The 14,420-nt window shown below is 41.5% G+C and overlaps 1 protein-coding gene across 2 annotated transcripts; it reads right to left on the bottom strand.

Annotated features, from left to right (window-relative positions):
• Window positions 1-6,835: 6,835 nt before the first annotated feature.
• LOC106919021 (phosphatidylinositol 3-kinase regulatory subunit gamma-like) lies at window positions 6,836-14,067 on the bottom strand. 2 transcript variants are annotated; one of them, XM_014989154.2, is made up of 10 exons: window positions 13,655-14,067; window positions 11,441-11,549; window positions 11,228-11,326; window positions 10,930-11,119; window positions 10,713-10,829; window positions 10,073-10,215; window positions 9,793-9,969; window positions 9,610-9,684; window positions 9,348-9,518; window positions 6,836-8,573 (listed from the first exon to the last, which is right to left on the bottom strand). In XM_014989154.2, exons 1-10 carry the CDS (start codon window positions 13,707-13,709, stop codon window positions 8,297-8,299), a joined length of 1,413 nt encoding a protein of 470 aa, XP_014844640.2. In that variant the 5' UTR covers window positions 13,710-14,067; the 3' UTR covers window positions 6,836-8,296. The 2 variants fall into 2 exon arrangements, with proteins under 2 accessions (XP_014844640.2, XP_014844641.2); XM_014989155.2 differs by having other exon boundaries at window positions 10,939-11,119.
• Window positions 14,068-14,420: the final 353 nt, after the last annotated feature.

Raw genomic sequence — 14,420 nt, 5'->3', positions numbered from 1 at the left:
GCAAACTTGCCATGCCTTTTGTTCAGCAATAGCTTTCTTCTTCCTAATTTTCCATGAAGGTCAGATTTGTAAAAACCAACCCCCTTGTTCTACTCTTCGCTTCGTACAGACGGTCTATTGAGAAACAATTACTTGCTCAAGACGTGAACTGTGTTGAGGTTTTAAATTTTACCCAATCGTTAATGTTTAACCATGATGTCAGTTCGACCATGTGTAGCTTAACGGAAATTGCCTGCGCTGAAAACAACCATCCTCAACTGCGAAGGCAGAAGTATCGAGCTGAATAACATGGCTATTAATATTAACTCAATATTTGGAAGCGTGGCTAAGATGGACTGAACAACTTCGTTCACTTTCTCCACTGTCATTGCTAAAACAACAGGCTGATTACAATTCTAAAATGACGCAGAAAATCAACGTGAGGGTTACAACTTCTCCTTCTGTTCACTGATTGGCCCGGTTGAAATTCCACCAAAGGGGATTCAAGTCAATGGGAGAAAATGCAGACGGATAACTGAATGGAGATGTGAATCTAGTGGAATTAAGTAGGAAGACAATGGCCAGGGTGTGTCACGGTGGATGACGATGTCTTAGTGGCTGTGCCATACTCCAGTGTCCTTCCCGATGTAGTTTGGTCTTTGATAGCTTGATTTACACCTATTAAAATTACACAGTAAGTGTACTTTATTTACTTAGATGATCTCTGAAGACAGTTGGTACACTGGGTTTTATTTATGTTAACAGGATGAATACACATGCATGCCACACCTATTTGTAAAGTATTTTAGAAACATTGAATTATTTTCCATCCACTTTTTACAGTTACGCTTTACTTGGCGTTCCCCGTCACATAAAATACTTTAAAGTATACACAGTTGTTAATTAAAAAGTGAAGCTGAAAGGGTGTAAATATTTTCACAAGGTGCTGTAATGTAGAACGTAATGTTTAACATAACTTGACGACACTAATTGTCGACTTTATGATGTTTTTATGATATAAAGTGTTGCTGAAAATGTGTACAAATACAGATGACTTTAGGATATTAACATTAGGCACTCATATATAGTTTCATTTAAATGATCTTTTTTTTGCAGCTGATGAATGAGGGTTATTTCACATTCGGTCAAAATTTCAACTCTTGTAAGCACTGTTGTAAGCACAAACAAACTGGAATCTAATATCCCTCCTAACTTTTTTTTTCCACGAACAGCTTAAACTATTACACACAGCCAGCAGAAAAGTTTTATTTGTGGTGATACAAAAGAGCTGTGGCTCTGCTGCAGTGTTTAATGGGTCTAGTCTGCACCCTACATGGTGGTTGGCAAGCAACAGGATCTCCTGCCCTCAGCCTATAAGCCCGGTATAACGTGAGCCTGTAAAAAAAAGAGGGGGAAAAAAAAATCCTTATCGATTCTGCCTTTAACATAGCAACTGCTTGCTGATTGGCCGAGGGGGCAGCGCGTTCTCTGACTCCCATTGGTTGATCCCGGAGCGTGAAAGTGTGGAGTCGGACAGAGACAGAGGAGAGGAGAAGCTCGATTGGCTCCTCCGAACTGAAAACGAAAAGCTATTTTTCTAAAAGCCTGCGAGACAGTTGGTCGTGTGTGTTTGTGTTATAGGCGTGACTCCAAAGGTAATTCGTCCTGCTACCCCCCGTTCTTTGTCAGTCAGAACCAATTTAAATCGAGAGCTGTGAGGCAAAAATGTGAGGATTTTAAAGGAGGAAGCTCGCTGACGGGGGGCCGTGCGGGCTGGGAGGGAGAAAAGGGTTAAAGGAGAGAACTGAATGAATGACTAATACAAGACCTTTTATAATGAATTCAGACACAGAGGGTGGAATTAAGAGACTTTTCTAGAAGTCATTTTTGTTCCAACTTTAGTAGTAGTTTAGCAGTAATCTCCCCCACCCCCAGGCAACCCTTGCAAACAAACCATATTTATTCTGTGCTTTTCTAATACCAGTATTACGAACATTGACAATGAACTTACCAACGAGACCTCTTGGATATTTTTTTTCCGGGTCCCTTCACACCAGTCATAGTTCGCTTCAGGCAAACTCTGGTTCGTTTATCTAGAAAGTCCGGTTCGTTTTGAGAGGTGTGAATGTGCAATGGAACTCCAAAAAAAGCGAACTCTGGTCTGCCTAAAAACCTAAGTTCAGTTTAAATGCATAGTGAACGCCAAGTGGACGCTCTAAAAGCAAGAAGCGAACTGTTGCACAGGGCATTCTGGGTAAATAGAACCAAAACAAACTCACGACTCTAGCGCTAGCAGGAGAAATGCCTCGTGTTTTTACCAACGACAAACGTGAAATCTTATGACCTCTAAAATATGATTCCACTTCGATTTTTGTTTACATTTCTTAAAGAAGGAGGTTGCGCTCAGTATCTTCTTTATTGATTTTTGTGTCGTTTCCTTCAGTGGTCCTTGATGCAGTCCCACCACAGGTGAGGTGAAGGAACAGTTTTTCAGGTTAGTTTGAAATATTGCAGCGTGAAAGTGAACCACACCAGTTGAAAATGTAACAAATGTTGCAAGTTTGGTCCCCAATCGAACCCAGTATACTGGCGTGAAAACACCCAAGTTTGTTTGGGTATTGCACGGTACAACCTCTGGGTGAAATTGTTGGGCCATCCATAACTTGAAATACTTTAGTCATTCTCGGATTGATAGGTAGCAAGAATTGCTTCTCTGAGGTTATTTGCTTATACCTTCCCTCCCTTTCAGACCATGTCCACAAGGAAACAGTTGCCAGTTTCAGAAACACTAACGGTCGTTTCCAGAAATGTTTTCATCCACACCAAAACACAGAGAACTGTCCAAAACGCTTTTTTTCTCTCCCTACACCTGTATAGTCAGTAAACATGAAGTATAGGACATTAGTAAAGAGACTCCACACAAAGTTAGTAGTAAATACAACAACAAAACAAAAATGCAAACATGAAATATGTCACTTGTCAGCCTTCTCTTTTCAGTCAAATAGCACAGCGTACAGATAATTTTGTGAAGTTAATCAATCAGGGAATCTACAAACATGCAATCTCTCATTACGATGCTTATGACGCGTTTCAGGTCATAGGTCAAGTTAGAGCTAATACGTCTGGTTTTCACAAAAGAGGCGTTTTCACTGTCTACATGAATACACCAGGGTAAAGTTTTCAATGAGGAGCCTGTTTGAAGAAATCCCAAACGCGTAGAATCTCCTAAAACACTGTTTCCATGTAGACGAAGGGCACAAACGGTGACAAACTTTCCTGTTTCAGAAAGAAAAAAATTTTCTTATGCTGAACATAACACCAGTATGAGTCCTGACCTTCACACTGCCAAACCCCCTTGGATACCGTCTCAGTTTCTAATGACCAATTGATTAGTGATATTTAGCTTCTGCTGTTAAGGCAGAAAGGATGTAATTAGTTGTTCACACATAGTTTCTTTTTGGCTTCAGATTTTTTTTTTCCTAAATAATGACTGTGGAATCTAATGTGTGTTTAGCTCAATTTGAGGTCAGATTTAGATTGTTTTATAACCCTATAAAGAGCAAATATAAATGAACTCAGACCTTGGCAAAAGTGTTCTGATAGTTAAAATCTCTGCTCCCAAACATTTGCATATGGTTTATTTTCTTTTTCCACTAACCCTCCCCCTGGCTTCCCTTCCAAACAAAAATGATACACCAGTCTTGTTTGAAATGTTGGTAGAACAATATTTAATCTAACTGCAGGCCTTTAAGAGATCAGTTCGCCAACTATTGGGGACCACAGAGGAAGAATCCCCACCATAATTACAACAAATGCTAGTTGATTCAACGGCGTGTTTATTTTGGAGGGCTCTGTGACGTGGGGGGTGTGTTGTTTCGATCCCCTTATTTCCATTACTGAAGCCAGGATAAATTCCAGAGTCAACTTTGGGTCGAGCTCGGTACAGCAGAATGGTGCTGCAAACCACATCATCAAGAGTCGTTTGTTTAGCAGAGCTGTTACGCAACAACCACATCAGTTTTCTTCTATATCTAGTAAAATGGTAGATGACAAGCCTCTATCTGCCAAGGGCCGATTTTGTCTACACTGGTTACCATGTTTTTTACAAATAAAAGTCTGAAAAGTGAGGTATCCTTTTGTATTCAGACCCCCCAGAGTCATGCCTTGCTCTGGGATGTATGACTGCAAGTCCTTGGGGTATGTCTCCACCAGCTTTGCACTTCTATCAATGTATCGATATCAAGTCAGTATCAGTATCGGGTATTACTGTGGTAAGATCAATGCTTTAGTTTTAGATTGCCTCCTGAATTTGTTTTAAATTTTTTGCTGTAGTTTCTCAAACCTATCAGAAAAATGAAATTAGTTTGGATTTGGTCTCAAATGATAAGTTTTTTCACTTTGTGCTGGGTTTCCTCCAGAAAACCTGCTAAACCAAGTGGTAGGGGTGATAGTGGGAAACCCAGTTGTTTGTTCAGGAAAAATGCACACAAATCATGTCAGTATATTATTAAAAAAATTTTTGGATGTCGATAAACTTTGTCCATATTCTGTTGTAGGTTTGAACAAAACCATTCAAAGGATAACTTAAATAAAACTTGAATAAAAAGTACTTGTATCAGTAATTTACTTTGTACCGGATCAATGCAAAAGTATGCAGTACTGGACAGCTCTGGTGAGCAGTTTAAAGAGCTTACAGTTTTCCACTACAGTTTTCCTGATCCACACTTGTCTGATGTAAAATTTACACCCTGCAAATGTGGACCTTTTTCTTCTAGCACATGTAGCAGTAGATGCTAGAAGCTAGCCCAAACAGCTACAAAACTCAACCCTAGAAAATACCAGCCTCCCACTAAAATACGCCTGGCTTTTTATTAAGCAAGTTGACTTCGGCAAATACGTGTGAAATCTATTCCCCGAACATATTTTTTCCTGTCCCTCCTCTTTCCTGTCCCTCCACCCACTCCCTATTTGTCAGTTTGGACTCTCACGCAGCCCGAGGATGACTCACCTTTGGTACATTTTGTCCTGTCCATCTATCTTCGGTGCATATGGTCAATCCCAACAGAGCCTTCCAAGCTGACACAGGTAACGAGGAGTAATCCGTGCCCTGGAACTGTGCCTCATTAATCCTCACCGAATGCAGACCTCATGTGATGCTTGAAAGAGGCCACCTGTTGTTGAGGTCACTCAGGACCTGTAGTAGTGTCATCTAGGGTCATCGACAGCAATCTCTGCAATGGGTTACAGACCGGGCCTCTTCTGAGACGCAGAGGCCCGGTCTGTAAACTCGGAACAGTTTAACTGTTATCAGGTAACAATGGGGCCGACTGCTGAATACACAACGTGGGACGGAAGCCCGGGATGTTCTAAAGCTGGCAATGTGGAAAATGACATTCCTGCATTCCTTTCAGCGAAGCGTTTAAGTGAAAGTTATTTTTCAAGATATGGCATTCCTCGCACAGCTAGCTGGGTATACATATTTTTCCGGTGACTTAATGGCACCTAGAGTACAGAGACCTCACACACATCCTGCCATTGTCTTCATCACTTCCTCTCTTTCTCCCCACCCCCCCAAAACCCACACATCTGTCCACAGAGTGTCCTCCGCTGCCCACAAAGCCTTCTGAACTCTTGTGGGCAAGAAAAAAAGGTTTTCAGACTTCAGTGGATGTCTGAAAGAGAAACGGCAAACTTTAGACAATGTGTTAACCATCTACGGTATGCATTATTAAAATGTCTTGAGTGCTTTTGTGTTTTAAAATAGACTAATAGGGCATAGTCTAAAGACATTATAGATCTTTTGAAAAGTTTTTGTGGGGTTTGTTAAAGCAGGTAACATTGTAACATAATGCACAACAGAAAACAATTAGCTTTTTTTGTAAAAAAAAAAAAAAAAAAATTCAAACATAGAAGCATGTTCTTGTCAGAATGTTTCCTGAAGGCAACATCGTTCTGCTGTGAAAACAAGAACACTGTCTCTTGTAGAGCTATTCTTCATCATTTAGTGTAGATATTTACAGCTTAACAAAGAGACATTAAATGTTGGTTACAGTGAATTTCGGGCTATTACAGCACCTTTTACTGCATTTCACCCTCTTTATCCTCATCCTGATACTGAACATGGAGTGTGATTTCTACATTTGTCCTCTTCAGTGCATAAAAACCTAAGAGCCTGACGTCTACTTTATCACAGCCAACATGAAATGTACCTTTAACTGATCAAAGGGAAATCATGATGAATGGACCACGTGTATTATATATAACCCTTAATGTACTTCTGAAATAACATGACTCCATAATGATTCACTGTCGCCATAAAATTTCACTAAGCTATCAAAGATGTAATCCCCCAAAAGGGGATTTGAGTAGATATCCACAAACAGTCATGTGACAAATTAAAGCAGTCTTATTGGTTCCTCATAATTTCCCCCTCTGACTTATGTAAATTCCTGCAATGTAATGCAGTGGTGTCCAAACATTTTGCAAAATTGTGAGGGGCCATAACATAGAAAGAATATTTTTATTGTGAGTTACTGCTCAGTAAAAGATAAAACATGGAATATTTAATTTAAAAGAACTAACCACTGTAAGTCCATAAAAGGGTTTGCTAGTCTTCACCTAGCAACAAGAACATTCAGTAAAATTAGTCCATAAAAAAAAAATCACAAATTTCATTAACAAAACCAAAAAGTCAATGAATTTTTTTGACAAAAAAATAATTGTCAAAATTTGTACTGTTGTTCAACGGGCTGACATTTGAACACATCTGGCGTAGAGCGCTGAAGCTCTTTCTGCAATGTCAATTTTAATCACAAAGCGCGCAACGACTCTTTGAAAGAAAACACAGACGACTCCGTAAGTTGACAAAACTTTTCTCAGTTTATTGTCTCTCAGCAAGATAAAGGCCAGGATCTCACATTGCTTAGCTTTTTCCTCGAGGATGTTTCCTCAGTCCTCCATAATTTCTCAAGAGGATCCGTCATCAACCTCCTCCCCACCAACCAACATGAGCAACACATGTTATGGCATCTCTATACAAAGTTGTCCTTTACCTTGGAAAAAACCCCAACAAAAACAATAAAAATGTGCCGAGTTTAACATGGATTCCTTTCCTCTTAAGCTATGTAGGCTGCGTGTTAAGAAAACAAAAAAATAAAGGAACATTCATAGCTGGAGCAACGCCACAATTCAAGTAATGGAGGCAGGATACTTCCGGACCTCTGGCAGTTCACACAAACATCGGAGGCCGCGCAATCCCGAAAAAAAATAAACAAAATTTAAAAAATAAAATAAAACAAAAACCACCAGGGGTCAGGGGGGTAGAGTGCATTTTTTTTTTTTTTTTTTTTGTGGCAGATGTCAACCTCTTGCCAACTAGCGACACCGTCGGCCACCTCCGTCATTCTCGTCACACATTGCAACAATAGAAATACTGTTGGATTGCACTTTCTTCAAGCTTTCATCTTGTGGCGTGTTTATAGAAAAAATATATATAGAATACAAAAAGCTTATACTTCTTTGAGTAACAGAATATAACATACAGTACTTCAGATTATGTTTCGATCAGCACGTCAGCAGGTGTACATACGGCGCCCTACCCTTGCCAAAATGCAGTTACCACACACTAAAACAGGGATGTCGTTTTTGCTCACTATTAAGTGCTTTGGTCAATGGGTAATAACATTGAGTATGCCTTTACAATGGTTTTCTACAGTATGTTAATGCTACATAATTATCCATTGTATATGAATAGTTTTATATAAAAAAAGGGGGGGTGGCAAGTAGTTAAGATGCACCATGACTTCTTTTTTTTTTTCTTTTTAACATATTCACATGTGGCATTTTATTTTAACCCACCTAACTGATACCGACCTCGTGTCTTTTTTTTTTGTCCCCCCTCACAAATGCACTTTATAGTCGCAACCCCAATACATCTGGGATATTGGTTAAATCTGAAGTGCTGAATCGATTTCCAATGTCGGAAATGGACATTTCCAGCAACTGGGAGGGCACAGCGCCCCCGACGCCAGTGGACGAACTCTTGGTCGAGGATTTCCCCCTCCCCACAGCCCCACAACCCGACAGAAAGGGTGGCCCCGGGGAGGGCCTTTGAACAAACGGCGCTGAAACGCTGAAGTAGAAAATCAGTTTGAAACAGTCAAGTTGACATTCAAGTTCCGGTCCCACTTCAAATCTGCAAGATCCCACTGGCGAAAGCTGATGGAATCACCGGTAGTGCAATTCTTCTACACGATGCACCGTTTTATAACGCAGTCCTTCTCACAGGGTACGCGACGGAAAGTCTCTTGCCGCTCGATCACATCTCCGGGGCTGCGGGCGGGAGTCCCGGTGGCATGTGTTTTGGAGTCTGTAACAGTTTGTGTTCGTCGGAGTGCTGGGAAGCAGGGTCCGCCGCCTTGGCGTGCACGGGGTGCAGCAGCCGGACGTCCAGGGCGTCGTTGTGCTGCGCTAGGGAGTGGAGGTGGTAGTGCAGGACGAGGTCTTTGAGCGAGCAGTGGGCGTCGTAGGGCTCGGCAAAGCCGTAGCCGTGGGAAGTACTGTAGATCATGCAGTGCTTCACCTCTTCGTTCACGCTGCAGAAAACAGAAAGCGTCACTGAGCAACAGCCGTCTGGAACATGGCTGATTTCTACAGGTGTGGTTATACAATGCATATAAAGTGATTTGGGTCTAGTTTCTTGTGCAAACATATCATTACACTTTGAAAAAAAAAAGAAGACGAAACTAACCTACACATAACTTTTCAGCAAGATTGTTTAAAGTAAATAATTCCGTAATATTGACAAAATAGTACAAGTTCCATTGGCAGATTTCACCTACACAAAGGAAAAAATGTCATAGTGAAATAATCTGCCTGTGTAGCTAGTACTTTTTTGATAATAAATTATTAGTTTAAAACAAGCTCTTGTTTTTTTTTTTTTTTACTAAAAAGTTAAATGCAAGTTAGTTTTCTTATTTTAAATGTACTAAGATATTTGCACTGGAAACTACACCAAAAATGTTGTGTTTTTGCAGTGTTATGTGTTCAGGGTGGAGCTTATAAATAAAAGACCTCTGAGCAATGCCATTTTCTCTGTGTTCACAAGTCAAATTAAATGCTTTCTTAATCTCAAACTAGGTTTTCCATGAGTCTTTAAGTGTCAGACCAGGTTTTTTGAACTGAGCCTAAAAAAAATTAAAAAAAGCCTGACAGGCCTTTAGATTAGCTGCAAATTTTTGGGGGTTGCTAGCTGTTAGCTAGTTCTTAGAAATCATTGAAATTAGCATTGTGATTTCTCATGGCATTAAATCTCATTCCACCCATAGTGAGGATCTTATCAAAAGTAGCCACAGCTGCTGAATACTCACACAACAGAGCAGGCGTAGCATCCCTGCTTGCTGCTCTCCCGGATCAGGAACGTTCCGGAAACTTTGCCTTGAAGCATCTCCTCCGCCTGCGTTCGACTCAGTTCCCCGACGAACCAACTCGCCTCGTCTTGATGTGGTAGGTTCTTCTCATCTCCCTTCAATACGTATGTGCTGGAAGACCAAGAATTGTACTATATATAAATATATATGTCTAAAAGTGAAGCACAACTTTCTGGCTGTAAGAGCATTTGTTGAAACTTACTCATCGAGGCTGTCGTTGTGTATCCCAAGCCAGTCGTTTATGCGTTTCTGCCGTACTCCTTTGTGATTAAGCCAGCTGGAAGAACATAGGATTTTTTTTCCCCAATTAAATCTACAACGTCAGCAAAACTCAAACTGGTTTGTCTTAAGGGCTTCCATGGGTAGCCAGGGACAAAGTACTCACTTGAGATACAGGTCTCGGATGTTGCGAAGCTGGATGAGGTCAGGCCGCAAGTTGCTGATCTTCCTGTCCGTCTCTCTGTAGTCCTCCACCTGCGTCCTCAAGTCCTCCTCCAGGTGCAGCTTGCTGTCGTAAATCTCTCCAAGTCGGCACTTCAGCTTTTCGTAATTGATCAGAAAGCTACGGAGGGAGGAAGGAAGCAAATGTCACGGATCCAACTAAGATGAATATGAGGGAGCAGCATTTACATTTTTTTTTTAAAGCCGCATCATGTTTTAAGTACCTCTCCAAATCATTGTCGGCTCCCTCCGATAGACTGTTCCTCTCGAACTCCTCTCCGTATCGCTCCTGCTCGCGACACTGCTCCTCGAAGATCAGCATCGCCTCGTTGAAGGCCTCTATTGCCGTGCGCTTCATCTGGATCTCCTGAAAGGCAGGAAGAAAGATTTATGAGATAAAAAAAAACATTTGTAATGTACCGCAGAGTATTAGAGCCACATTAGGAAACAAAAATTACCAGAATAAAGTCAAAATAATACGAGAACAGAGTCGAAATACAATGAGAATAAAATATTTTTAGAATTTTATTACTTCATTTTTGTAATAGGCTACTATAACTTTATTCTTTTATGACTTTTCTCTCGTAATACTGTCTTTGTTCTTGTAATATTATGACTTTATTCTGGTAGTTTTATGAGTTTACTCTCAAAGTATTTCAACTTTATTCTTGTACCATTTCAACTTGGTTCCTGTACGACGTCTTTCTTGTAGCATTGGCTTTATTCTCTAAATATTATTTTATTCTAATTTTATCTTGACTTTATCCTCGTAATGTTATTTTTAAATTCTCCGTTTGCTCTTTGCATGGCCCTAACACTGTCGTCCTAACGAAAGATGCCGACTCCTAAAAACCAGCCTGTTACCTGCGAGGTTTTGGTGAAGGCTTCATAAAGACGGTCAAACTCTTTCGACTTCTCTTGGTACTGATTGTGGACCTCTTTGAGCTTTCTGCCAGCAACGTCAACACTGTCTTCTTTCACCTGAAGTCCAAAACGGCAGCCAATCAAAAGACGTACAACTTACACTCACTTCAGTTTTTTTTAAACGTCTGTATGGTAGGACGTATTAACGGTGGCAGACCTTGCTGACCTGTTGGAAACGGGAAACGGGATGCATGAGCATCAGGTCCAGCATGGCGTTGTACTCCACCAGCGAGTGGTGCTGGTAATACCAGATGAGCTCCACCACCGACGTGAATGTGAAGGGGTCCGAGAAGCCGTACTTCCCGTCACGGTGGTAGATTTTGATTAGCTTGTTGTGTCCGTCTTTCCTGCGATGGTGGAAAAAAAAAATTTGGAAGGCAGAGAGTTAGATTGGAGAGTCACGGTCAGATTGGACAGATTTCTCTCCATCTTTTCCTCCCCTTTCTTTAACATACCGTAAAGTCAAAGTAAAATCTCCTTGCAGCTTCGTGGACGCGTCCCGCACCAGGAAGGAGCCATCAGGTGTGTCGCGAAGCTTCTCGTTCACCTCGTCCCTGTGGATAAATCAGAAGACATAGGTCTTACTTTCCAACAAACCAGATTCAGTAAATCTGGATAAATAAATAAAAAATAATAATACATTTTTCATCCCGAAAAAGTTGCATTACCTTGTTATATCTCCCCAGTACCATTCGGCGTCCTGAAGCGAACATACGGGTGGAGAAAGGCAGCTGTTGTTGTTGTTCATCGCTGGCTTTGTGGACCGGGGAGGAAGAGCTACACACACACACACACACACGAAAAAAAGTTACATTTTATATGTATGGTGAAAGGAATTACCATAAGATTAACTCCTCCGGTTCACACCACCACACACACCCACTTCTTTAAAACACCCTCATATGATGAAACTGGTTAGGATCTGAGGGCAAGCCCAGGCATGTTTCCAACAGATGTCAGGAGGCCAAATCATTAGGAAGACTCTGAGTGGGGGTCATTATCTCTTCAGAAGTGGTGGTGATAAACCGGGAATTTTTAATTGCACAAAACGTGGGAACAGTAATTATTACTAGACTAAAACAGCATTTTTTTTCTCCTTTAATTTTGCTTCTTGGAAGCTGACTTCAGCTGTCCCGACAGGTGTGGAAAACCTCTGGATTATAATTCAGACTAGCCCTCCTATCCATTAAGTTTACATAGTGTACATTTTCAAGGTATATAAGAGAGAGAGGGGGGAAAAAATCTAAGAGTCAGCATTTCTTTAAAATAAACACATTACACGTATAAAAAGTAGGGCGAACCACATCAAGAGGAGTTGAAGGGCGGTATATTTCACGGCTGGACAAAAGTGCCTTTCATGAGGCGGTCGGGGGGGAGAAAATGTGGCGGTCGCGCAGCATCCGCTCACCTCTTTTTCTGACCTTAAAATAAGCAAAAGGCAGGTGCAGGAGGCACGAATGTGGTGAGACTCTGGAAGTCTGAAAAATTTTCTTCTGCGCAACCACCTCGTCCGTCTTTGTCTCTTTTCTGATCCCTTGCCAGAACGCTAAGCCCCCGACTGCCAAAATCAACATCCCTGCTAATGGATCAGAGAGGGCAATGCAATGTCTCATAATTAAGTATTAAGTATGACCCATACTAAGCTTTTTTTTTTTCCTTCCCTGGTAGTTTTCCTCAAGTCCCAACCTATGCCCCTTCCTCCACACACATATATGTAGGCGCCTTTACATACATAATCAGTAAAATTAAAATATAAATATATATAATGTCAAAATGATGAACTGGAAAAAGTAATGATTGGGTTAGTGTTGGATAGCATGTGCATATGAAATTCAATAATTTATTTATTTATTTTATCCACAAGTGTTACAAATCTACCAGTTCCAACTTTGACTTTGCACCGAATTTGAACTGGCATGACTTTGAATGTTGAATTCTCTATGTGCATTTCACTGAATAGGAAGGCACAAATAAAACATACCAAAAAAAAAACCCCACATCTTTATTATCTATTTCTTTTTGTTGATCTTGTGTTCTTCTGCCGCCCCCTGGGTCCTCACCACCCTGGGTGGTGAGACATGTCGCGCACATCAAAAGCCGCCTCATTAACTGCGGCTAAAAATGATGCGAGCCTTTGGACAATTTCAACAAACGTGGATTTGTAATGTTTGTAATGGCCTATAATATTTAACTTTTAATCACAGCCATTGTCACTGTCATAAAAGTGCAATGACGCATTAATAGTCATATGGTTAAAAACAAATAATAAAACCACAAAGCGGACCTGTTCGTCACGAGACCTATCAGTCTGCGCTTCTCGCCTGTAGCCTACTTTCAGGGGAGCAGGCGGACAAATTAAGCACGGCTGGCTGCGGAGGAGGACAAAGCACTCGTTTCATGGAGTCGCTCATTAACGCACCCTGAGTCCACTTCTTTTCCTCACATTTATTTTTTTTTTCCCCCTTTCTTTTGTTTTCTTTTTCTGGCTAATGCCGAAGCAAAGCCGACCGCAGCCTACTGAATCGACTCCGTCACCGCGAGCCCGGCGAGCGCGCGCCGAGACAAAAGAAAAAGAGAGCAAGCTCGCGAGCTCGCTCCCTGCGCCCGATCCTCCGAAGAGGGTATTACGTAATTGCCAAGTGAATTGCGCTATGCATGCCCGGGCAACGCCGCTGGGGGAGCGCAGCGGCACCCGGGAGACGGTCATTAAACCCGCCTGCATGTGCAGCATTTAATCATCTCTATTACAGATATGACAGAAGACGATGCTTCGAGAAAAGGAGAAGGACGGGAAGAGAGGGATGGCTTTTTTTTTTTTTTTTTTTTAGGGAAGCCGCAGCGCAGCCAAGACAATGGCTGCCTGTAGTTTAACCCTGACTTACCTGGTGGTGCTTGATCCATTTCGATATAGAATAAACCTTCGGGAGGATAAACCATTCCTGTTTTACGGCAGTAGTCCCGGTTGCACTTGTTTTCTTTACGCTTGCTTTCAAAAAGAATAAAGACAAGAACTTTTTTTTGATGGAAGATCTAATTTAGGGTGCTGCTTCGTTGCAGACGCAGCGTCCCGCATAGATCGAGACGAAAAGAAATCTCCTTTGATTCCAAGTTGGAAAACATCCCAGATTCCAGATGTGTTGTGTCAGCATAGCCTGTCAAGAGGCTAAAAGATTCAGCTTTTTTTCTCTCTCTCTCTTTCTTTCTTTAGAAGAGATTGTCTGGCTGTCTGTCCTCCTCACTGAGTGGCGCAGCTCCTCCTCGGTTCATCTCGGAAGTGCAGCGGCTTTAAAGGGCTGCTCAGACATCATCTTGGCGCAGACCAACCCGACAAAGGGAGGGGGTAAGAAAGGTGGCGTGTCAGTACCGACCTCTGCCGCTTAAATCACACCTACACCGAATTAAATGACATATTCATCAAACAGAAACACCAGACAACAATCCCGATGTCTTCTTGTACGATGGAGCCGCGTATGTTCGGACTTTGTAACACGAGTGTCCCCTAAATCATAATGGTACCGCCCAGACCGTTTCATTCAGCTCCCCTCAGCATGGCTGAAACAGCTGAAAAAAATCGTTGCAGAGCATGAATGGAAAAGGTAAAACTACTTGAAAATCGTCAAACGAAAACAGTTTCTGTCTCACACATCC

The sequence above is a fragment of the Poecilia mexicana genome, unplaced genomic scaffold (assembly GCF_051168715.1).
Source record: "Poecilia mexicana isolate PSO_F unplaced genomic scaffold, ASM5116871v1 scaffold_17, whole genome shotgun sequence".
Taxonomy (NCBI): Eukaryota; Metazoa; Chordata; class Actinopteri; order Cyprinodontiformes; family Poeciliidae; genus Poecilia; species Poecilia mexicana.
The sequence above is the reverse complement of the archived record's forward strand: the minus strand, read 5'-3'. Positions and strand labels throughout refer to the sequence as shown.